Here is a 26,278-nt window from a genome sequence, read left to right as displayed (position 1 = left end):
TCTGATCAGCAAGTCCTAGGCTCTGTGGTTTAACCCACAGTGCCACCCGCGTCCCATCTCAGAGTAAAGGTGCTCCCAATTAAGGTTTCCACCCACTTTCCCCCTAGTCACCCCATCACTTCTGCGCTTTGCAACCTGATCTTGCAACCGCCGTGCTTTTTGTGTAGCCACCTTATCTGCTCTATGTGAGCTTGGACTGATAGGCTGGGCAATCTCCAGTGAGAGAGTCTGTTAGCTCTCTCTCCCTCCGTTCTTCTTCACCTTGCTGTTTACCCCCCAGTTTTTCCCAACTTCTGTCTTCAGAACTATGCCCTTCTGCAAACCACTGTTCTAAATCTATACTGCTCCCCTGCTCTTGGGCAGCTTCAGGATCCTGGTCAGTAGCAGGGGAAGTGGGAGACTCCCACCATTCCTCATCAGAGCAGTACTCCTCAGCCTGGTCTCTGACATTATATGACAATTTTCTCTGGCAGGAGAGAAGCTTCAGGTTGGAACTTTACTCCTGCTGAAGGTTCTAGCCAATGAGGTCAGGACTTGTTCTTCCTGCTTTGCATCCGATTTTCCTATTGGATGGTTTCAGACAATGAACCCTTCCAGCTCAAAATGGGTTGATTGGCTTGTTTTGGAAGCCAGGAAAAGCCCTAGAACACACTAGCATTCTGGCTGAATCAGTCGTACAGTTGGGAGGGATGAACAGGAAAAAAAGTACCAAGAACTTGGCTGAAGAAAACAAACCATCCTTTAAGCTCTTCCCTTTTTCGGGTGAGTGCCATACCCTCCGAGTGTCCCGATTTTCCAGGGACAGTCCCGGAATTGCAAAAGCCATCCTGGCTTCTGATTTGACCCTGGAATGTCCCTATTTCCCCTGCAAGTGCTATGAGTGTGTGTTTAAGGGGTTTTCTTAGTATGGTGGAATGTGTGTGTGCTATGTCCCACACATAGCAATGTGGAGCCAGCGTGATGTAGTGGTTAAGAGCGGTAGACTCGTAATCTGGTGAACTGGGTTTGCTTCCCTTCTCCTCCACATGCAGCTGCTTAGGCTAGTCACACTTCTCTGAAGTCTCTCAGCCTCACTCACCTCACAGAGTGTTTGTTGTGGGGGAGGAAGGGAAAGGAGATTGTGAGCCGCTTTGAGACTCCTTAAAAGGTAGAGGGACCCCTGACCATTAGGTCCAGTCGCGGACAACTCTGGGGTTGTGGCACTCATCTCGCTTTATTGGCGAAGGGAGCCGGTGTACAGCTTCCAGGTCATGTGGCCAGCATGACTAAGCCGCTTCTGGCGAACCAGAGAAGCACACGGAAACGCCGTTTGCCTTCCCGCCAGAGCAGTACCTATTTATCTACTTGCACTTTGACGTGCTTTCGAACTGCTAGGTTGGCAGGAGCAGGGACCAAGCAACGGGAGCTCACCCCGTCGTGGGGATTCGAACCGCCAACCTTCTGATCGGCAAGTCCTAGGCTCTGTGGTTTAACCCACAGCGCCACCCGCATCCCTTGAGACTCCTTAGGGTAGTGATAAAGCAGGATATCAAATCCAAACTCCTCTTCTTCTATTGGTGTGGAGGTGGTGTGGAGTCAGAAATGTCCCCATTTCTATCTGAGAAATGTTGGGAGAGTATGAAGTGCTAGGGAGAATGGAAAACACGAGACTGTTGAACATGACGTGCGGACATGTTTATGTGCTACTGCTTCCTGCACCTAGGGCAACCAAACAGGTTGCACTCCCCTAGATGTACCTTTGTTGGGGGCAGAGGGCTTTGAGGTGTCAGAGATTGCCCTCATTTGGGCGAGAGGAGAGGGGAGGAGACCAGTCCAATGGCAGGAGCTGGTCAACAGTTGAACAGATGACTTAAGAAGGAGGTGGGCTCTCCTTTTTGGGGGTTTTATAAACAGAGGTTGGCTAGCCAGAGATTCCTGATTCCTGATTTGTGGTCTCTTGTGGCCATACAATTCTATGAACAGCAAGAGTATCTCCTACCAGATCTTAATTTCTTCAAAGTGCAGCACAGGGTTCCCTCTCCCATTTCTCATACCACACCGGTGGTGTAGGGTGGGTTGCCAGTGTCCGGGGCCGTTCTACCCATCTGAGAAGCTCCTAACGTTTCTTCCCTTCTCCAAAGAGCTTCTTGAACAATCGGAAAGGACAGGGTTGTGAGCTGCCTGCCATTTTACTTACCCACAATGCCACAGTGGTGCGCTGCTGTGGCACAATGTGGGCTATTTAAAATGGCGGGCTGCTTCCTAGGCCCAATCCCTACTACCAGTCGATGGCTGAAGAAGTGGATGGGTGGCAGTGCCAAACTTCTGTGTCATGTGGACTCTGCCATGATACCTGGCCCCAACAGCTGTCCAAGGTTGCTGGCTGCTGATGTCAGCTGTTTGATGGGCTTCATGTTTCTGTACTCCAAAAAGCAAAAGGCTATATCGCACATCTCTCTTTTTGCATCTCAGCCTTCAGAGGAGCTATCCTGATCCAAACATGGTATCGACGCTATGTGGCCCGGCTTGAAATGCGCCGAAGATGCACATGGCGCATATTTCAGTCCATAGAGTATGCGGGAGAGCTGGATCATCTCAAGGTATGATGGCAAAGGAGGAAGGCAGAGGGGAAATTCTTCCTTCTGCCTGTTCTAGTTTTGCTGTTGGTAGCGGTAAAAGGAATTTAGCGCTCAGAATTATTCTCCTGATTCTCATCTGCCCCCAACACAGCCCAGACTTTGCTGGAAGTACAACAGCAGGGAGCATTCGGTTTGGAACCTAAGGGTTAATTCTGTTCATAATTAGTAGGTGGGGTGTGGTGGAGGTGTTGCCTAGCAACCAATCAAGATGGCATGATCCATGCTGAGGTAACTCGTGCTGATTGGCTGATTAGTTCTAAGGGAGTTTTCCTCTTGTACGCATAACTGAATATTTTTCTGATATGTACAAGGCCCAAAGTAAGAGAGACAAAATCTTTCCCCCTTCAAATTATACACTGTTTTGGTTCAGTTGTCCACAGTCAAGTGTTATCAGGGTTTCTTTTCTCCCTGGTCTCTATCTGTGTTAAGTGACTTTGCTAACAGAATTCAGTGATCCAAATGCATTCTAAACCCTCTGCCTCGTGCAAGCATAACTCAATCCAACAGTGCTCTCAATCAGTCTTTGCTATCCACGTTTTGAGCTGCAACTCCCATTCGTAATATATGTATATGTATGAGGGACAGAGGAGGCAGAAAACTCCAAACAAACCCAAACAGCCCACTGAGCATCCTCAGAGTGTGTGTTGGAAGGAGAAGCACTGCAAACTCCAAAATTACATGGCATGTGCCAGTTTCGCACATCTTCTGAATCACATGCAGCTCTGTGTGGCACATTGACCTAGTGTGAGTTGGGGGGCACAGGGTCGGTTCCCCCAGGCACAAAATTGTTAGGGGCACAAAATTTCTTTTCTTTTCTTTTCTTTTCTTTTTGAAATCATTTTTTTTTTATTTTTACAAATACAAATTAGTTACAGTGCCAAATACATATCCATAAAATGAGATTTCTCTGAATCTTGCAACTTCCCCCCATCCCCTCCCTGGGTCCTATTGTCAACATTTTCAACTGCATATTATTTAATAGTCTGTGTTTTGTATCCATCCATGTTGTCCGCAATATTTGTTACATGACAAGTGGGATTAAAATCCTGCTAATGTTTTCATCTGTTTACAGTGGTCTCCTATTCTTTCTTGAATTTGTTTTCTTGGTCTCTGAGTTTCCCAGTCAGTTTAGCCATTTCTGCATAGTCTAACAGGAGAGGGAACAGTATGGGAGGGAGAGGCTATGGCAGGGGAAGAGAGTACAAAGATGGCTTAATGATAGAAGTTGACAGCATTCTTCTTGTCTTCCACAGCTCAACCATTTCTTTGACTACCTTATGACCTACTTCACGCCAAGCAACAACAAAGACAGTAAGCTCAAAAATGGGGAAATACAGTTTGTATTATATATCACTCTCTCTCTTGTCAGGGCAACTAAATTTTGTGACCTTGTATGCGTTTTGCAAACCAATCAAATGTGGAAATGTTGGTACAGTGTACCTCGGTTCTCAAACATCTCTGTTGATGAACATTTCTGAATACAAATGCCGAGAACCTGGAAGTAAGTGCTTCTGTTTCCGAACTCGCCTAGGAAATTGAATGGCTTCCACTGCATGTTTTTCCATTATCTCAACTGAATTTGCAGACAGCCCTTTGCACCTCAGTTTTCAAACGTTTTGGAACTCGAACAGTCTTCCAGAACTGATGATGTTCAAGAACCGAGGTACCACTGTATCTACAAATCCTGGATGAATAGCTCTGGAGCAGGGGTCAGCAAACTTTTTTCAGGAGGCTGTTCCCCTGTCCCTCAAACCTTGTGGGGGACCAGATTATTTTCTCAAGGGGGGGGGAAGAACCAATTCCTATGCCCCACAGATAACCCAGAGATGCATTTTAAATAAAAGCACACATTCTACTCATGTAAAAACACCAGGCAGGCCCCACAAATAACCCAGAGATGCATTTTAAATAAAAGGACACATTCTACTCATGTAAAAACACGCTGATTCCCAGACCTTCTGCAGGCTGGATTTAGAAGGCGATTGGTTGACTGAACCTTTCAAAATGGCACTGACTTGAACCACGGGCTCTGATTGGTTGGTTTCTTAGGATTTTTGAGCCAATACAAGGCCAACTAACTTGTAGCTAACTGAACGGCACACAGGTGTGTTAAATTTCATGGTGTGCTCACCTCTTTAACTGTCAGCAGGTGGCCTTTAGAATTGTTTCATTGCCTTCAGACTATTCTCATGCTTTCAACTGGCGTTACCGTCTGGTTTGTTGGTTTGCGTCTATTACTATTGTGTCTTTTTGGCTGTGGCGTAGTTTTAATTTCTCTGGCTTTTACGCGATACTCGTAAGATGCCTTTGAGGCTGCATGTGAGAAGGGAGTTGGGAAAAAAGGTCATAAAAAACCCTGACACGTTTATTTTGCATCATAGAATCTTAAGAGTTGGAAGGGACCCACGTTTCCATGTGGAAATAACTAAATTAATGGTTATTATTACCCTGAGTAGTACCGAGTTAAAAACAAAAGAGGAATGCAAATGGGTAAAATTGATGGTAATTACAGCCAGGCACGTTATAGTGAGTAATTGGAAAAATGCAGAAGAGCTAGGGGTGAACCAATGGAGGGAAAAACTGAATAATATTATAATATTATAATACCTAACTGTGAAGATACATAGAATGAAAGGGTTTAAGGTCAGTGAGAAAGAGGAGGTTTGAGATGATATTGAATTATTTGAGTAGGTTTGAACAATTTGGGGCAATTAAAATGTTAAAAGTTAAATAAACCTTGTGGAAGGAGGAGTGTTAAGGTATATAGAAGTGTACGTATGGTTAATTTGAATATGTTATTATTGATTATTGAATATGTAGATTATTGAATATGTAGATTATTGAATATTGTATGCCCAATGTATCAGCCGCCTGGGGGGTTTCACTGTTTGTGTTTTGGTGGTTGGTAAAAATAAAATAAAATTAAAAAGAGTTGGAAGGGACCCAAGGGTCATCTAGTCCAACCCCCCTGCAATGCAGGAATCTCAGCTAAAACTTAACGCTGCTGCTGCTGCCCATGGAGAGAAGCAAAGAGTCACATTCTAGGAGCCAACCATCTTGGTTTTCATTCCACCCTAGGAGATTTCCTTAACCGCATATTGTCAGAACCTGAAATCATCTTTGACCCCAAAATCGAAAAACCCATTGAAACCTTTGAATCCGTTGTGGTGCCAGACACCTATGTGGGGCCTCGCCTTTCCTTCCCACTCGTGCCTGAGGATGCCACTAACTTACTGGAAGCGTACCAACACGAGCAAGTAAGTACCTTCACAGTAGCCGTCTACTTTTACCTCAGTTTTCGCTTCCAGAAGCTCCTGCTAGGTCAAGAAGGAAACTGAAGGGGAATTTCTGTAGCTCAGTGATACACAGCATTTGTGATGTCCAGGCTGGGAAGGACTCATCTCCTTAAATCCCTGGAGAACCACTGCCAATCATTGTATGCCCGGGATGAGGGATTTGTGGTCCGCCAGATGTTGTTGGACTACAACTTGTTCGTGTTCCTTCTGGGAACTATACCTTGGCTTTTGACACCTGAGCAGGTGCCATAACTAACCCTAACTTTGCCTGGCACAAACCATAGGTTGCTATTTGTATAAACCAGGGGTCAGCAAACTTTTTCAGCAGGGGGCCAGTCCCCTGACCCTCAGACCTTGTTGGGGGCCGGACTATATTTTGAAAAAAAATAATGAAATCCTATGCCCCACAAATAACCCAGAGATGCATTTTAAATAAAAGCACACATTCTACTCATATAAAAACACCAGGCAGGTCCCACAAATAACCCAGAGATGCATTTTAAATAAAAGCACACATTCTACTCATGTAAAAACACGCTGATTCCCGGACCGTCCGTGGGCCGGATTTAGAAGGCGATGGGGCTGGATCCGGCCCTCGGGCCTTAGTTTGCCTACCCATGGTAGAAACAATAAGCAACCCAACCCCAAAATGCTTTGCTGATTTGGCTTCCCAGTCTTTTACACCACAGCCAGTTAGCCAGCAACAGGGCCATGTGGTTGATGGCTCTCAGACCCCGGCCTTAGCAATAGCTGTGGGAATAAACTGTTCTGGAAAGCATGAGTTGGTTTAGAGAAGGGACATCACTTTCTCTGCCTTTACATGAGGATGTTGTCAACACACTCTGTCTGTGTGAAGTCATGGCTATTTGGAGAAAGACCGGCTTTTGCCCTGGGAGCATCTTGGTACCCGTAGGTGTCCAAAACAGGAGCAGTGAGTTTAGGGGTTTCTGCTGGAGCATTAAAGCTGCACCTGCTCCTAGGCTAAACTTTGATGTTTGCAAATGAGTACAAATGCTGCGAAAAGCCACAGGACACCAAATCTGACTAAAGTCCCCCGCCCCAGAAATCTCCCACCACTTGGAAAATTGGGGCATGCATAATGTCGTGTTGTTGTTTTACATTGTGAACTGCCTAGTTTCTGTAGAAACGCAGGGTATAAATTAGCGCAAGTAAACAGTTAATTGCTTCCCCCCGAAGGATCCTGGGAATTGTAGTTTGAGCCAACGCTCTCCTCGATGGCTTTCTGTAACTTCCTCACTTTCTCCCAGTAGCATCTTCACGCTTACTATGTCCTAAGACTCTTGAGTGAGACTGAAAAGCATCTTTCCCAGCTTCCGAACATCACCTGCGTCTCCACCTGCTACAGTGAGGAGATCACTGTATGTGGTAAGTGCTGTTGTTTACCAGCGCTGCTGAGGTACGTGCCTCAAGCACCGCCTCAGCCCATGTGATCTAATCCAGACCCTGTGCTCATTATTTGAGGCGCTTCTTCATATGCCACTCCATGAGAGGTACGGAGGGTGGCAACACGAGAACAGGCCTTTTCTGTGGTGGCTCCCCGCTTGAGGAATGCCCTCCCCAGGGAGATTCGCCTGGTGCCATAATGATATATTTTCAGGCACTGGGCTAAAAGTTTTCACACTCTCCAGGCCTTTTTTGCCTTTAACTACCTGTGGCTTTTTAGAAATGGCTGGGATGTTTTTAATGTCTTGTTGCGAGTTTGTAGGTGCTAGAATTTAATTAAGGCTTGTGGCATCAGAAGCCAATTAGGATAATCTAGTCTCCTGTGTGAGGTGATGGCTGGACCCATGGGTGTATTTGACCTGTGTATTTCCAAACCCTCTGAAATTAGCAAAGCTAATTTTGTTAGGCAAGCTTCCTAAACTGTGTATTAGGCACCTCTAACGCCTAGGAAATCAGCTTGTATTAAAAGCCAATTAACTCAGCCTAATTTCCTTGGCGGTGTTATCCTGTGGGGGTATCGATCCATTAGCACAGCAATGGCTCAAAGGAAACTCTGTGAGGTGACAATCTGTCCTAAATCTTCCAACATACAAACATATTGGAGATAAGAGGAACTGGTGTGTAACTGAAACAGATCTGGAGAAGGGAGACAGGTGAGGGAGACAGGTTGGGCATCTACAACAGAGTGCGCTTTGCTAGGATACTAGTACCTGCCCTTTCCCCACTCTTAACATTGAAAGAGCAGTGTGCCTCTAAGAATGTACAAAGTGCATTTTCTTCCAAATATTAATGACCAACTGTAGTCTGTACCTTTCTTCCACATTTAAACATAAGGAGCAGAGCTAATGAACATTGCTTCCATTCAGATAAGCTCCAACATCTGTCTTTAGAAACCAGGCACTGCCCCTTCCACCCTTCTTAACAAACTGTATAACTTGTTTTCCATGGGAAAGTAATGCGATTGAAGAAACCCTGGTAGAGCAGAAACAACTCTTGCTGGTCCAGAAAGGAAACCTATGATGGTGTCATGGACTGGTTGGACTCAGAGGAATGGTGGGAGGAACCAGCTGGGGAATCCCCAAGGGAAGAAGGCGCAGAACCAGGAGAGGCATGAAAAGGGCAGAGGAGAGATTGACTGTGTGAAGGGGCACAGTCCCCAATTGCTTGGGGGGGGGAACCTGAAGAGGAGGAGGCTTAGGCAGCTGTGGGGAGGTAGGAATCACCTATCTCAGCAACTGCTTCATGGGGGCGAGACCTGCCAGAGACAAGTCGCTGCGCTGATAAGGCCCGACACTCCTGTGCAGATGGTGTTTTTTCTAATAAAGAGTTAACTCCAGCTTGCTCAGTGCGATTTACTGCTGGCTCGCTTCTGGCAGATGGTGCCAGGCAGACCTTCATGGGGAGAAAAGCCACAGTTCCCTGGGAAATATAATCACAGTTCCCAGGTCCAGTGGCATGGTCTGAAAGCACATGGCACCACCAGCTTGCTGAAGCTAAGCAGGTTTGGGGCTGGTCAGTGCAGGGAAGGGGGACGACCTGTGAACTACAGGTTGAGTTTCACAGCGGAAGGAATGCGGGCTATAGAGCGTGAGAGGGGGGTGGGAATGTGAATAAACCAGCACCATGAATGGAATACACTGCTTGATGTGAAATGCTTATAACTTTAAACCACAAAGCTGACATTTTGCCCCTTTCATTTATTAGGCGATTTGCACGGACAGCTGAGTGACTTGTTCCTCATTTTCTACAAGGTACGTAAAGAATACGTGTTCGCATTACATGTACGGCTGCATGCCAAAATGCAGCGCATATATATATATATATATATATATATATATATATATATATATATATATTTGCTTTCGTAGATTTTCACGGGTACAGGAATGTAGGTTTTGGTGTCTTCGGGTGTCTTCCCGTGTAAGAGTTGGGAAGAGTTGGGAACTCTTACACGGGAAGACACCCGAAGACACCAAAACCTACATATATATATATATATATATATATATATATATATGAAATCGTTTTTATTTGACTTTACATATATAAATTTATAGCAATCCAAATGCAAATCCATGTATAGAAGTTACTCTGAATCTCGAGACTTCCACCAAATCCCCTCCACGGGTCCTGTTGTCAACATTTACAACTGCATATTATTCCATAATCTATACTCTGTATCCATCCATATTATCCTTCGTATTTGTTACATTACAAGTGGGATTAAAATCCTGCTAATGTTTTCATCTGCTTACAGTGGTCTCTTAAATAAATTATAAATTTCCCCCACTCTTTTTTTTAAAAAAAGTTGTTCTCTTGGTTCTTGAGCTTTCCGGTCACCTTTGCCATTTCTTTTCTTTTTTTAAAAATATTTTTTATTGAATGATTTTATGTTACAAAAAACATTGCAACCATACTACCACTAAATATAATTGAGAAATAAAAATTACAAAAATGAAGGTTTACTTCACACACCCCAGCACCCCAGGCCAGAACCAGTTAGGAAGATGCTTCCCTTAAAAAATAATAATAATAAATATTTTTTATTTATACCCCGCCCTCCCCAGCCAGAGCCGGGCTCAGGGCGGCTAACACCAGCAAAATTACAATAAAAACATAATAGGGGGGGAAATAAATTTAAAATACAGGTTAGAATACAATTTAAAATGCAGCCTCATTTTAAAAGTAGCCCATAGATCAAAACCATAAGGGGAGGAAAACTTAAGGGTCAGACTGAGTCCAAACAAAGGACAGGCGGAACAGCTCTGTCTTGCAGGCCCTGCGGAAAGATGTCAAGTCCCGCAGGGCCCTAGTCTCTTGTGACAGAGTGTTCCACCAAGTCGGGGCCAGTACTGAAAAGGCCCTGGCCCTAGTTGAGACCAATCTAACCACCTTGCGACTTGGGACCTCCAAAATGTTGTCATTTGTGGACCTCAAGGTCCTCCGCAGGGCATACCAGGAGAGGTGGTCCCATAGGTATGTGGGTCCTAGGCCGCAAAAGAGTGTATCTGCCCCCTGACCTATCTGCCTGGGTAGGATTGCTCTGCCTGTGTTGTTGGGTAAAGGTGTCAGGTTGCCCCCTTGCCTTTAAATTTATAGTTGGAGATCTTCTCAAAGCTTTGCAGAGTGGGAGCTGTGGAGGGTGGCTGGTAGAAACTTCCAACCATTTTGTCTCCAAATTTAGCATTTGGTAAGCATCTGGCATGTGGGTGGCACTGTGGCCTAAACCACAGAGCCTGGGGCTTGCCGATTGGAAGGTCGGCAGTTCGAATCCCTGCGACGGGGTGAGCTCCCGTTGTTCGGTCCCAGCTCCTGCCAACCTAGCAGTTCGAAAGCATGTCAAAGTGCAAGTAGATAAATAGATACCACTCTGGTGGGAAGGTAAACAGCATTTCCATGTGCTGCTCTGGTTTCGTCATGCTGGCCACAAGACCCGGAAAAACTGTCTGCAGACAAACATCTGCTCCTTTGGCCAGTAAAGCGAGATGAGAGCCGCAACCCCAGAGCCGTTCACGACTGGACTTAACTGTCAGGGATCCTTTACCTATGCAACTTTCTGGATGACTGTTGTTGTTTTTCCACTGCAGAATGGTATTCCCTCTCCACAAAAGTTTTATGTCTTTAACGGTGACTTTGTGGACCGAGGCAAGTGTTCCATAGAAGTCCTGATCATCCTCTTCGTCTTCCTTTTGGTTTACCCGAAGGAGGTCCACCTGAACAGAGGCAACCATGAGGACTATATGATCAATTTACGGTATGGCCCCTGAACACACATTTCAGGAATTAAGAAATGTGTGGGTTATGTTAATGGGCATCTACTTACAAGTCCTCTCTTCTCTTGATCTCTAGCTATGGTTTCACCAAGGAGGTCACGCGCAAATATAAGGTAAGCTTGTTTGTGAACCTTAGACTCACAGACGTTCTCAAAAGTCATCTAGTCCAATCTGCACTGTCAACACAAGAAATCCACTGCTACAATCCTGCTGAGATGTAGCCATCTTAAGAACAGAGGATAGCCCTTCACCTTCTAAGAGAGGCTTCCCCACCCAATTATGCCATGTTTTAGTTTTTGCTATTTTGGTTAAAGTATCAGTTCCTTCTGGTGATTGCTTAGTTTGCAGTTTAAGGTTCCTCAACCTGGGCTGCAAATATTTATGGTATCGCCATTTGCAATTTGAATACTGCCCTCCACTGATGGGTTAATACTCTCAATGCCGCCAAAGAAACATTTATCATAACGCATCTGAGAAGGAACATTCAGAATCAATTTGTTGGATTTTGTATCACAGCTATTTACAGCTGGACTCTTCTCTTGCAAAAGAAGATTGCGTTCTTTGTCCCTGTTCCTCTTGTTTGCCTCTTGCCAGTGTGGTGTAGTGGTTAAGAGCAGTGGACTTGTAATCTGGTGAACCGGGTTTGATTCCCCGCTCCTCCACATGCAGCTGCTGGCTGCATGGCTGTCAACTTTCAGATTTGAAAATAAGGGATCAGCAGCCTCGAAAATAAGGGATCAGCAGCGTCACCTGTCTCAGGGACAGTCTACGGGATATCTAACAATCCGGGATAGCAGTGGGAAGCAGCGGGAAACAGCGCTGGAATAAGGGAATTTCCCGCAAAAAAAGGGAAGGTTGACAGCTATGGCTGGGTGACCTTGGAATAGTCACACTTCTCTGAAGTCTCTCAGCCCCACTCACCTCACAGAGTGTTTTTTGTGGGGGAGGAAGGGAAAGGAGATTGTTAGCTGCTTTAAGGGGAGTGAAAGGCGGGATATCAAGTCCAAACTCTTCTTCTTCTTCTCTTCTGGTTTTGATCCCCTTGTCCCTTGGACTTTTGTTGCTTAAATGAAAGGAATTTTGCTGGTTTGTGAATTTGGGTATATGCCCTTCTTTGTTACATCTAAAATGAGTAACTTTTTGGTGGAGCCTTGACTTTTCCCTTAGTCAGACATATAATGGCTCAGGGCCTCAATACTTCAAGAATCACCCCTCTCCATACGAACTGACCCAGGCCCTGAGATGACTTTCTGAGGCTTTTCTTTGTGCGCCTCCTCCACGAGAGACCCAGAGGGTGGCAACACGAGAACAGGGCCTTTTCTGTAGTGGCTCCCGATTATGGCGTGCTCTCCTCAGGGAGGTTCACTTGGCGCCTTCATTATACACCTTTAGACGCCAGGCAAAAACGTTCTTCTTTAACCAGGCCCTTTGCTGAATGATATTCTATGGCCTTTAAAATGTGTATTTTAGGGGGGTGTTGTTTTGTACTTTTATTGTGTATTCTTATGTTGTCACCCACCCTGAGAACTTTAGATGAAGTGTGGTATATATAATAATAATAATAATAATAATAATAATAATAATAATAATAATAATGCTCTATCTCCCCAATGATGCCCCAGTACAAAAAAACAAGCTCAGTCTGTATTCTCACACTGTTGAATCGTCTGACACCCTGGTGAAGACTCCCATCATTTAGTAATTCTGAATATTTAGTAATCTCTGGCATTTGTTGACTCTAGGAATTAAGGGTGCTTTTGCACCCACAAACTCTGGGTCCTGGATACATATCAATATTTGTATATTATTGTATATATTGAATATAATTTAATATTTTGTATATATGATAATAATAAATATATTATTCATTATGTAATATATCATTTTCAATGGTCATTCAACATCTTATACAATTTTTTTTAGACTTCCATCAAGCACATCTGAAAATTTTCCAATTTTTTCTCTTAATTTACATTTCTTAATTTCACTATTGCTATTAATTATCTTATCTATTGACTCTCTCATCACAACCTCCCTTACAATATTTCACATATTACTCCTTACAAAACTTCTTGCAGTCCTACTAGCGTAACCAGTTGATTATGGTTGCTTTTCAAATAGTCCGCATATTTCTTCCAGTCTTCTGAGAATCTCTGGTCCCGCAGGTTTTGAATCCTTCCTGTCATCTTATCTAATTCTGTGTAATCCATTCATTTCGTCTGCCATTCTTCTTTCGCCGGTAATTCTTCTTGTTTCCATTTCTGTGCCACGTATCAATATTTGTAGTGGGCCTTTCTCTCATTCTCCTTTACTGTTCCTGCCCTCCGTCTAGGAACACGGCAGCAAAATCCTGAAACAGCTCAAGACGGTCTTCAGCTGCCTGCCTCTGGCCACCGTGATTGACCAGAAGGTCTTGATTGTACACGGAGGAATCTCGAACATGACTGATTTGGAGCGGCTAGCCACAGTCGACCGGCGCAAGGTATAGAGCCCTCCAGACCTGTCAGGTCCTTGGAAGGTTCCCTATGAGCAGAGTCAGCCCACTTATGAGGCAAGGGGAGGCAACTGCCTCAGGCGGCAGGATCCACAGGGGCAGCAAGGACTACATTGCCTGCTGCCACCTCCGTGTAGCTTGCTCCTTGGAGGCTGGACTCGCTAGCACCTCGGCAGCCCCTCAGCTCCAAATTCTTCCTCTACAGCAGCTTCTTGGCAGATTGGGGGCACTGTTGTTCTCCTCACACCTATAGGGAGGAAATAGCAGGGGCTGCCTTCTGGGGTCTCCTGACCTTTGCACCTGACCAACGTTACTCAGAGCGGCCCCCTGCCATGATTCCCACTTCAACCGTTGTTGGATAAGATGGTATTTGATGCCCCACTCCTGATGTAGATCTTCATTTATGCTTTCTTCCCTGGCTGGAGGGAGGGATGACCGTTTTGTGGTTGACCTCAGGTGCCAAAAATGTATTGTGCAGGACCTGCCTATGGAAACTGGTCCTTGGGTTGGGAAAGCTTCCTCATCCCTGCTCTCTGGATTGTGCTCCAGTTCCTAAATCTGTGATGTTTTCTCAAAATAGGCATGGTTGTTTTGAAAGGAAGATTCAAAGAGTGGGAAATGGAGTGACTGAGCAAAGAACAGAGGGGGAAAAGCCTTCCTGCTGCTTGCAAACCTTGCCGGGGCTTCAGGGAAAAGCGGAGGCTGCCGGCAGAGCAGAGTGGCTCCTCCCCACACCTCCAAAGAGCAGCCCAGGAGTGCAGGGCAACGGCGATTTGGCTCCAGGGACCACACATTCGCTCCATAAGACACACAGACATTTCCCCTTACTTTTAAGGAGGAAAAAAGTGCGTCTTATGGAGCGAAAAATACGGTAATCCATTGGAGCAGTCAAGGGCAACATTCCTTGTTTGCCTAGAGTGGACACAGACGGGGGGGGGGTGTTGGTCCAGCCAGTTGAACTTCCTGTTACACCTGGTCTGGAGCATCCTCCCCCTGCCTGTGACCAGGTAGGTGGGTGTGACCCTTTCAGACCCCACAAAAGGTCCAGTCATGCAGCCACCTCCCTCTTTTGAGGCCGTTTCTTCACATGGGCCAATCCTTGCAAGGATGTAAGCCACACTGTACCTGTAACTACAAGCTAAAGCTTCAGGGATCCAACTGTGAACTGAATGTGAGTAAACTTGTTATCCTTCTAAAAGAAGACTGTTTTGTCTTTATTCTTATTAGGAGGGGAATCAAAGGGATCTTACCAGGAAAATATACTTCAATCTAGGCAACCCAGAGTGGATTGCTTAAGTAAAGAGATTCAAGCGAATCTACCAACTAGCTTCCTGCTATATATTGGGGAATGTCATTCTGCTGCTGACTCACAGGCGTGAGTTAGGAAGGATACTATTAAATCAATATATCCTCTCCTAGTACGATTTTTACTATATCTTTATTGTCATTGTCCCATACAGAACAATGAAATTGAAAATCTACATAAGACATTCAAAAACCCCTAACAACTCTGAAACCCCATTTTAAAATACATTATACTATAGAGACTCCTTATGCTGCGTTTAGAACCAATATTGCATCTGCGTAGAAACTGTTTCTACAACATTCCCACGTTATCATCAGCCACCACAGTGAATCGGGGGGGGGGCGTGGGGGGTGATGAAGCAAACCCACCCCTCTCTCTGGCCCTAACCAGAGAGCCAGTGTGGTGTAGTGGTTAAGAGTCTCGTAATCTGGTGAACCAGGTTCGCTTCCCCGCTCCTCCACATGCAGCTGCTGGGTGACCTTGGCCTAGTCACACTTCTCTGAAGTCTCTCAGCCCCACTCACCTCACAGAGTGAGGGAAAGGAGAATGTTAGCCGCTTTGAGACTCCTTTGGGTAGTGATGAAGCGGGATATCAAATCCAAACTCCTCCTCTTCTCTTCTAACCCCATCACCTTGTCTTGAGTGCCTTGAGTGCGGCTTGAAGCCCATTAACTTGATCTGGGTGATCCGAAAACCAGATGAAATTTTTGTTCGGTGGGTGGGACAGGATAGCACCAGTCTCACAGTTCTGTATTCGGAATATCTGACTCTCTGCCTTGCTTTTCTTAGCTTCTCTCTGTATTGACCCAGAGGAGAAAACAGCCAAGAGTTTGTGGCGTCCGTGAATCGAAAGCATCCCGATGTGGCAAGAGCAGTTTATCAAGCAGGTCTCAGCTGCCCCACTCAAGTGTCCAGGAAGAGCTCCGGTCCTGCCGCAGGATGGCGGGAATGTCACTTACCTCTGAGGATACCAGATCCAACGACTCATCAATCCTTGAAGACGAGGACGTTCAGCAGGTGGGTTGATTCGGAGAATGAACGAAGCGCAAAAAAACAACAACAAAACCCTGATGAATCTTCATGAGTTTTATTATTTAATTTTTTAATGATTAAATAATAATTATTTAATGATTATTTAATTGCAAAGTGTGAATTCTAGACTGGTAAAATGAGAAACAGAGGGCAGATCCACCCACCCCTCGTTGTCTAGGGCTACAGGTTCCTCAGCAATGAATTCAAACTTCTCCAGGATTTCAGCACTCTGGTTTCATTTTTTCGGTTTTTTTACGTGCCAAAACCCGGAAGTACCAGAATGGGTTACTTCCAGGTTTCGGCAGTCACGCATGTGCAGAAGCTCTAAATCACGCTTTGCGTGTACGCAGAAGCGCTGAATCGCAACCCGCACGTGCGCAGACGCGGTGCTGTGGGTTGTGAAAGCTTTGGGTTGCGAACATGGATCACGTTCGCAACCCGAGCATCCACTGTATATATATATAATTCTTTTATTTGATTTTCAAAAATGAAGGGAAAAGAAAAAAAAGAAAAATTCCTAAATTTACGGATATACAGATAATTCCTAAATTATCTGTAGTTTCTATCACATTACAAGAGTATTTAAAATCCTGCTAATGCTTTAACCTGTTTGCAATGATTTTATATACATTATAAACATTTCCCATCCTTTTAAAAATTTCTTGTTGTCTTGATTCCTGAGCCTCCCAGTTAATTTTGCCATTTCGGCATAGTCCATCAACTTGATCTGCCAATCTTCTTTGGTTCGGGTTGTCTCTTCCTTCCATCTCTGGGCTAGCAGAATCTGGATAGCTGTTGTAGCATACATGGATCTTTTGGAATCTTGGTACCTATAATTCCTACTAAAAAAAGCTTCTGTTGTTTTTTTTAACAAAAGTTAATTTAAACATTTTGTTTCATTTTTTTAATCCTTTGTTGAAATTCATAGATATCATACAGTATCTTAAATCCACACATACAAATAAAATAAAATAAAATAAAATAAAATAAAATAAAATAAAATAAAATAAAATAAATAACCTTACATTAATTTACAGTTAAATATTAAATTACTCTTTCCACATATTTTCTAAATAAACTAAGATAAAGTAAAATAAAATAGACTTCCCATCGTTTCCCAATGTAATTAACATTTGTAATATTGAATGTACTTATACAGTGGTACCTTGGGTTACAAACGCTTCAGGTTACAGATGCTTCAGGTTACAGACTCTGCTAACCCAAAAATAGTACCTCGGGTTAAGAACTTCAGGATGAGAACAGAAATCGCGCGGCGGCGGCGGCACAGTGGCAGCAGGAGGCCCCATTAGCTAAAGTGCTACCTCAGGTTAAGAACAGTTTGAGGTTAAGAACGGACCTCCAGAACGAATTAAATTCTTAACCCGAGGTACCACTGTAATTATTACCTTACTCTTAATATATTTTCTAATACTTTCTTACAACCTGTTGTACCATTTCCCCTTATTTCTTCATATTTACTTTACACAACGGTCATTCGAACGCTGCCATACATGTTATGTCACTGTTACATTTTTGTAAATATCTCTTGAACACATCCCATTTTTGAATAAATGATTGTTTAGTATTACTCCTCAGTTTATCTGTCAAAAGAGCCATTTCTGCGTAATCTGATAATTTCTTTCATTTCATTTTATATCACTTCCCAGAATTTTTAAACTACATTACAGTTCCACCACATATGATAAAAGGTACCCTCTTTTTCTTTGCATTTCCAGCATGTATTGGTACTTGTTTTATACATTTTTGCTAGTTCTGCTGGGGTTAAGTACCACCAATACATCATTTTCATATAGTTTTCTTTCCGTGAAGATCAGGACTCTGGTTTCCAAAGCTGCTGCTGATCTGTGTCTGCGCCAAAGCGGTGCTTAACAACTCAGCTCCCCCTCTCTCCATTTTCAGGTGACGGATATATTGTGGAGCGACCCCATTCATCAAAACGGCTGCAGAGTGAATCAGGACCGAGGAGGGGGCTGCTACTTTGGCCCCGATGTGACGAAGGAGATTCTGGAAAAGTACAACCTGCAGTTCATCATCCGTTCCCACGAGTGCAAGCCGGAAGGTTATGAGTTCTGCCACGACCGAAAGGTAGCCCAGTAGAGCATCAATCAAGGCTCTGGGCAGAGCTGGGAGTGGGAGGATATGTCTTGATATACAGTATTTCTCGCTCCATAAGACACACCTGACTATAAGACGCATCTAGTTTTTAGAGGGGGAATGCAAGGGGGGAAATTCTTTAAAGGGAGCGCTGAGCAGAGCTTGTATGCACCCCAGGCTCTACTCAGCGCTCCCTTTCACAAGCCGTGTGCGCGTGTGTGCGGCGCTTGCAGGCTTTTCCCTGACCGGCTGCCCTTCTCCCTCCTCGGGGAAAAGCCCGCACACACGCTCCGTGCAGCTCTTTAAAGGGAGTGCAGCTCTTGGGGGCTTTTCTGGGAGGGGCTGCCCTCTATGGGTCTGCCCTCTGTCCCTTCCCCCACCACCTGGAAAAGCCAGCAAGAGCCACGCGCTCTTTAAAGAGCCATGCCAAGCGTGTGTGCGGCTCTTGGGGGCTTTTCTGTGAGATGGGAGAAGGGACTGATGGGCTGCCCTTCTCCCTCCTCGGGAAAAAGCCCCCAAGAGGGGCACACACGCTCCACGCGGCTCTTTAAAGGGAGCGCTGAGCAGAGCCTCCCGCCTGCATTCTCTCCATAAGACGCACACACATTTCCCCTTACTTTTTAGGAGGGAAAAAGTGTGTCTTATGGAGTGAAAAATACGGTATTTTCTGATTGCACTTCATCATGCAGGGTGAAGGGAGCATGCATGCATCTTGCAGGAGTCCTCAGTCGCATTAGTGGGAGTTATAGGGGGAAATGAGAGGTGGTGTGGAGGGCGGAGTAGTGCAAATGAACTGGCAGGGGCACCAGATTGGCTCTGCCAGTGTGTTTGCACTGTGCCAAGCTTGCGGGCTCTCCTCCCCTTCCTGTCTGCCTCCACAGTAAGCAGCGGCAATGTGACTGACTGGAAGAAGCGTTTAATGGATATTTGGCATATGTTCACGTCTAATTTAATATCTGGCAGAAAATGGAGGTAGAAAAATTAATATGAATGGGAAATCCTGCTATCGGACAAAAGGAGAATTCGGCATTTAATGATATCACAGTGGAACCTCGGTTTTCGAACGTAATCCGTTCCAGAAGACCCATTCGACTTCCAAAACGTTCAAAAACTGAGGATCAAGGGGCTGGCTGCAAAGTCAATGGGGGGAAATGAGAAACGCACATCGGAAGCCAAGGCTCATTCAAAAATGGAAGCAATTATTTCTGGGATTTTGGCATTCGGGTTCTGAATTGTTCGGCTTCCGAGACGCTCAAAAACTGAGGTTCCACCATAGGTTTAAATGGAAGAGTTTCTGGGATCTTAGGCAAGGAAGAGCCTCTCAGAGGATTTTATTCTCAGTTTTGCAATGTGAGTTTTATCGCATGGTAAATGCAGTTTTCAAGGGGAAGAAAGTGTGTGGAAATGCTTTTGCAAATCTATAGGGCATATTTATGGTGAGACTGTACAGCTGGGGGAAGAAGGGAGCTGACCGCAAAGTAATATGTGCTTCTTAACGATTTGAAATTGCTGGTTTGTTTCTGTTTACTTGCTTAGGTAATCACTGTATTTTCCGCTTCAAACTACTATGCAGTTGGCAGTAACAGGGGTGCCTACCTCAAACTGGGGCCTGACCTGATCCCTCACATCATCCAGTATCAAGCCAGCAAGGATGCGCATAAACTGACAATGACTCAAAGGCAAGCATCTTCCTCTTCCTCATCATCTCTTCCCCTCTCCATCAGTTAGGCCATTGGAGAAAGCAATCCTTTGTATGGCCCTATCTTGCCCCATTAGCTTTTATTTATATGCTTGTTTATATCTGCCCCTTCCTGCAGATACAGCATTTAGAAACGAAAGCAAAGTGGAAACATTCTAAAACAGATGACAAGATTCTAAAAACAATTACAGTTTTAAAACATACTTCCATCTAATGGCCTCAAGGTTGCCAGGAACTGTATTCTTCAGCTACTAGGAACACTTTCGGTTTCCTCCTTAAAGTTAATACAGTGGTACCCCGCAAGACGAATGCCTCGCAAGACGAAAAACTCGCTAGACGAAAGGGTTTTTCGGTTTTGCGTTGCTTCGCTAGACGAATTTCCCTATGGGCTTGCTTCGCAAGACGAAAACGTCTTGCGCTTTTTTCTTAAAGCCGCTTGAAGAGGCGCAGTTGCGACGGACCGTGCTTCGCAAGACAAAAAACATCGCAAGACGAAAAGACTCGCGGAATGAATTATTTTCGTCTTGCGAGGCACCACTGTACTGATGGAGAGAGGAGCCGCTCACTACCAGGGGAGGGCATTCCACAACAGGGGAGCCACCACTGACAAGGCCCTGTCATGGGTCACTCCTAACTGGGCAGACCCAACTAGTGGGTGATAGTGACTTATACCAGGTGTGGCGAAGTTGGCCCTCCATGTGTTGCTGAACTACAACTCCCATCAGCCCTAGCAAGCATGGTCAATGGTCAAGGGATAATGGGCATTGTTCAGCAACAACTGGAGGACCAAAGCTTCCCCATGCCCTGATTTAGACAAAACCCTGTGCAGGTTTGGGATCCAGTTAAGAATGCATAAATTTCTGTTCCCATCTGCACTTGTTAGTTTCTGTTGTTTCCATTCATCTGCAGTTCATCTTCTGCCACATAACTACATTGCTCATATCACTGACCACTATTTAAGTTAAGTTACATATCTAGTCAAGTAATTTAAGGTCGCGCTGTGGTCTAAACCACAGAGCCCAGGGCTTGCCGATCGGAAGGTTGGCAGTTCAAATCCCTGCGACGGGGTGAGCTCTGGTTGCTCAGTCCCTGCTCCTGCCTGCCTAGCAGTTCGAAAGCATGTCAAGTGCAAGTAGATAAATAGGTACCGCTCCGGCGGGAAGGTAAACAGCGTTTCCGTGCACTTCTCTGGTTCTCCAGAAGCAGCTTAGTCATGCTGGCCACATGACCTGGAAGCTGTCTGCAGACAAACGCTGGCTCCCTTGGCCTACAGAGCGAGATGAGCGCGCAACCCCAGAGTCGTCCGCGACTGGACTAATGGTCAGGGGTACCTTTTAAAAGTCATTTTAGTATAAAGGAAATAGCAAAACAATATTTAAAAGGTCATAAATTAGGTATTATTTCCTTTCTGTGGTCCTTTCACCCAAAGCCCAGAAGGGCTCTCTGTTTCTCAGATGGGGCAGAGACGTGTGTGTGTGTTGTATCCCTCATGTATGATGTTACATGGCAGAAATGCTTATCCCATCCCCTCAGGATCAGCCGGGTGGAGGAATCCGCGTACCAGGTTTTAAGGGAGCAATTGTTTGCTCACAGGTCAGAGCTCGCCTCCGCCTTCAGGCAATGTGATCAGGATTCAGGTAAGGTGAAGGGTAAACACCTAATATATAAGGGTATTTAGAAGGAATATGAGGAATTTATTTATAAGGAATGTAAGTACCTGACAAACAGAGTTTTCTGGCAGTGCAAGCTCCCTGCTGGATATAAGAAAACGAGGTTTGCCCTACTGATGCTCTGCAAGAGAAATGCTCCCCCCAAAACTGAACTTGTCATCGCAGGCTCTGCGAACCATTGGCAATTCTGCATGTGCAGACAATGAATTTTGCTGTGTTTGTGAACCCAGGATACGTCGACCATTGGTAGTGAAACAGTAGCAGGGGCACCACAGGTAAATCAGGAAAGGGCTGGGAAGACCTCCATGCTTGGCTATGACACAGCCAGGCGTGCACTTCTGTCTGCCATCCCCACACTGACTGCCCTATTTGGGTGCTTCCAGATGAGCATTCAACCACATCTACACCATACTGTTATGAGTTTTGGGGTGCCAGACCCCCCCCCCACAACACTAAATCCCTGGGTCCAGTAGGGGTGAGAATTTAATCAATTCTTGAAGTCGTACTCGGTGCCAGACAGATTTAGTGTGTGTTAAAAGGTAAGACAGAGCAGCTTATTGTGTTCAGGAGATCACCTGAGAGATGGGCCATTGAAAGAGGGGGGAAAGAAAAGGCGATGAGCCATTAAGGGAAATAAAGGAGGGAAGAGGAGTGGAGTTCTAAGTGTTTCTTATGGATTAAACCTTATTCTCTGCACTTTTGGAGTTCACTTTTTTATTTCTGCATGGTTGCTGCCTTCCCCCTTTCTGCTTCTGATCTATGGTCCTAAATAAACCACACTGTATTTGTAGAAGAGACTCTTTCCCTCGTGTCTCTCTTCTCATCACCCCCAAAGTGATTTGGGAAGGAGGACGGAGTCATTTCCTGTGTGTTGGCTTTAGGCCTGAGTGTTACATTCCCTGGTGAGCAAACCGTTCCTGGAGGGCTGCATATTGGTGGGTGGGGTCAGAGGCAAAACCAGGAATGTAACTCTGCACAGTCAGCTAATTCCAGTTACACAAAAGCAATCTTTCTAGGTTCATGCCTACAGCAATTTTGGCAGCCCATTGTCCTTAAATCACCTTGTGGCTTCCCTTTCCGGGCAGGAATGATCACACTAAATGACTGGGCAAAGGTGGTGGAGTCCGTTCTCAATCTAGGGCTGCCCTGGAGGATGCTGAGACCACACCTTGTTTCCAACGCTGTCGACGGGATGCTGGATTACAATTTGTGGCTCAAAGACCTTGTGACGGAGCAGTGGTCAGCCTCTCAAGAGGTAACATGGACTTTGTAGTACATTGGTAAATCCAAAGTGGAATGCTGCCTCCAGTGGTTATGGGCTGGAACTGAGATTTCACCCTTTAGCTTGTTCCGACGTTTCCTGTAGCAGGAAATGAACTAAGGGGATGTGATAAATGATAGCGCTAGCTCCTATGGGAATAATATTGTTCCTAGGTTCGGTTGGTTGGGGGGTGGCAATTTGACAGGAGGGGGGCAACGGAGCCAGAATGACCACAAATATTCTTAAATATTCAGGAGCTAAGTTGTCAGGCACATCTTTCATTAGGGAGGCTTCTGATGAAATGGCCACTGGATGTGTTTTGAATTACTTATTTTTTAAAAAATAAAAAATCATGTAGCAGTATGCCATGGGAAAAAAATAAAATCAAAGCTCTTTACAGCAGTAAAACATTAAAATAGGCTAGCCATTTTTGTGTTTTGTTTATCTGTGAGGTTGTTAAGCCGTAGACTTGTTTCTTTCAGCGCATGCAGTCAAGTTTGCTGGAAAACATTTACCGAAACTTGTCCAACCTGGAGACTCTCTTCAATATTATAGACAGTGATCATTCAGGTAAGTGCATTAATTCCCTATTGTTTCTACTTCAGAATTTTAGATAGCCCAGTGTTGAAAAAGGAATAAATATCACATAGGAGGGGCAACAGATGCCCCACTTTTTATATTAAACCCCCCTGAAAGGAGTAATCAGAGAGGAGCACTACATAAAAAACGGAGGGGGAGTCCCTTAGATGGTTGTATGGGGTCTTGTACGCCTCCTCCCAGCAACTCCTGCAGCGAAGCTGATACCAAATGTAAAGGTAAAGGACCCCTGGATGGTTAAGTCCAGTCAAAGGCAACTATGGGGTTGCGGCGTTCATCTCACTTTTAGACTGAGGGAGCTGGCGTTTGTCCACTGACATCTTTATAAGTCATGTGGCCAGCATTACTAAACCACTTCTGGCGCAACGGAACACCGTGACAGAAACCAGAGCGCACAGAAACGCCGTTTACCTTCCCGCCACAGTGGTGCCTATTTATCTACTTGCACTGGCGTGCTTTCGAACTGTTAGGTTGGCTGGGGCAGAGCAACGGAAGCTCACCCCGTTGCAGGGATTCGAACCACCGACCTTCTGATTGGCAAGCCCAAGAGGCTCAGTGGTTTAGACCACAACACCACCCGTATTGCTCCGCTTTCCTTTGGATCACATCAGTGAGTTGCCTGGAAGACTGGTGACAGCAAGTGGAGTTTTCCCTAACATTTCTGAAGTTTGCTGTCATTGAACTGTTAAGGCCTGAGGTTGAATTGTGAGAGGGCGAGACAGCAGTCAAGGTTATGTTCTTAGATCTGCCAGAAGATGGCGGCCATGGACTTGAGACAGCTTTAAGAGGACTTTGGACGTTTACCTGTAGTTACTAGCCATGGTTTAGGGGCAAGGAGGGAGGGTCTGTTGTCTTCATGCTTGTTCCCAGAGACATCTGGCGAACAGGATGTTGAAATTCCCGTTCCAGAACAGTAGGAGGGAAATAGAGGGTTCTGCTGTGAATAATGAGAATTTGTGAGTTTGAATTGTTATCTGCTATGTGTCTCAGATGCAGCAGGCTACAAATTAGAGGTGGGAGAACCAGTGGCCTTCTGGATGTTTCTGAACTGTGACTCCAAGCATCCCTTCATCATTGGCCATGCTGGCTGGGGCTTGGGGTCCAGTCCCGACCTGTAGGGTCACAGGTGAGCCACCACTGCTACATTTATTCCCCCTCATTTGAGCAAATAAAATGTTTTTCCTCCACCACCTTCAGGGTTCATTTCTCACGACGAGTTCCGCCAGACCTTCAAATTGTTCAGTGCCCATATGAATATTGAAATCTCAGACCAGGACGTGACGAACCTGGTCAACAGCATCGATTTCAACAAAGATGGAAACATAGATTTCAACGAGTTCATCGAGGCCTTCCGCATTGTCCGACAGTCTTCCTCGGATGACATTAGCAGCTGGAATCCCCGTGTCACGGACGCCACCAACCCACAGACAGCATCTTTGTAGTGGCTTCTCAACCCAGGCTCATCTTCCAACCTAAGAACTTGCCTCACAACTAAGTGGTAAGACAGTTCCTAGCAACTGCCTCACAACTGACACAGCCATTTTCAGATTTCTTCTGTTGAGCGAGAGGGGAAAACAGGACATCTGCATCCCCGTTCCATCCCAACGACGGCATCTAATATTAGGGATTTGCTGTAGCTTTTTTTAAAGCCATCGGTGAGTCAGTCTTAGCCTGTATTTGTTTTCTCCAGCTCAGCTTTAAAATGGACTGAATAAATGTTTATCACCCTGTGTCTCCCTTGACCCTGACCTCTCTAGACGGCTTCCAATCCTCACTCGGCTATGAACCATGGCCTCTCGGCCTGGCCTATCTCACAGGGTTGTTGTGGGGTTTCTTTAGAACTGTGTTACTCCTATGCAGACTCATTTTTTGACTATTTTGTAGTCCATATAGGCCCCCCAGACAGTTCTTCAAGGCAGGCAGCTGTGTTAAAGGACTGGTTTTGTTTTGTTTTTTTAAAAAATTCCCTTGTCAAATAGGCTTATGTTAGAAAAGCCTGTTGTGAATACACTGGGAGTTTGCCAGATATTGCCACTTTCGCCCAAAGCGCCACAATTCTAGCATGGGCAAGAAGCCAGGATAAATTTGGCTCTGTAGCTTCCTCACTTCTGAGTTGCCTTGCTTGCTCCACTGTCCTGCTGTTGCCCTGGTTTGTTCACCTCCCGCATGCGCTTCAATTTATCTTTCTTTTTAGAACATTTGTACAGGACAGCCATGCATTCCGCAAAGTACTTGGCATCATGATTCTCCCACAATGCCTCTGGACTCTTGGAAGGGGCAGGGAATCTTGCAGGTGCTGCAGCAGGTCCTTGCTGGTGTTGACACCCACAGCTGCCGCATCTAAAGTGGTTTTTTAAAAGGTCTACCTAAATTGTTAACCCTTGTTTACAGAAATGCATTTGCACAGGAGGCGGAGTACTAGCAGCTGGATGGATGCGTCACTGTTTTTATTAAATCGCAACAGCTTCTCCTGCTGCAATCATCACTTGCAGTTTTTGCCAATTGTTTCTCTCCGCTCCAGGCATCTCATCCACTGCTATTTTTGAGGAGGGCTTTGTAGCAGCACTGCCCCCAGACCACAGCCACGAAGCAAACTCTTGGCTTTGTTTCAGTGTCGGGTCACATGGGAAAAGTATACTTACTTTCAGCTCAGGGCTGTAGTTCAGTTTTGATCTTCAGCACATAGAAAGTATATAAGCAAAATGAGAGCTATAGCTTAAACACAGAGAATTGTAGCGGTGATGTTAATGCAAGAGGAGGGATGCCCTGCTGAGGAATCAACAATAGAAAAATCACACTGTTGAAATGCTGCTCAGGAAGAAATTGCATCCACTGCACGAATTTGCAAACCTTGTTTTCCATTACAAACAGCATACAGCAAGGTAACAAGGGTAAATATTTGATTTTATTACCTCTTAGAAAGAAGGTTTTGCATATTCTGTTGAATTAAAAT

General features: G+C 45.2%; 1 protein-coding gene across 1 annotated transcript; it reads left to right on the top strand.

Moving 5' to 3' along the window:
• Window positions 1-605: 605 nt before the first annotated feature.
• Window positions 606-25,235, top strand: PPEF2 (protein phosphatase with EF-hand domain 2). The gene is made up of 16 exons (XM_081207067.1): window positions 606-762; window positions 2,452-2,579; window positions 3,872-3,929; window positions 5,697-5,875; window positions 7,186-7,300; window positions 9,083-9,129; window positions 10,966-11,132; window positions 11,228-11,264; window positions 13,484-13,633; window positions 15,741-15,968; window positions 17,904-18,089; window positions 19,635-19,777; window positions 21,331-21,434; window positions 22,553-22,722; window positions 23,211-23,298; window positions 24,523-25,235. Exons 1-16 carry the CDS (start codon window positions 690-692, stop codon window positions 24,765-24,767), a joined length of 2,118 nt encoding a protein of 705 aa, XP_081063193.1. The 5' UTR covers window positions 606-689; the 3' UTR covers window positions 24,768-25,235.
• Window positions 25,236-26,278: the final 1,043 nt, after the last annotated feature.

This window comes from Podarcis bocagei (genome assembly GCF_964188305.1).
Source record: "Podarcis bocagei genome assembly, chromosome: 9".
In the NCBI taxonomy this organism is placed as follows: domain Eukaryota; kingdom Metazoa; phylum Chordata; class Lepidosauria; order Squamata; family Lacertidae; genus Podarcis; species Podarcis bocagei.
Note: the sequence above shows the minus strand (reverse complement) of the source record. Positions and strands in the feature narration are given on the sequence as shown.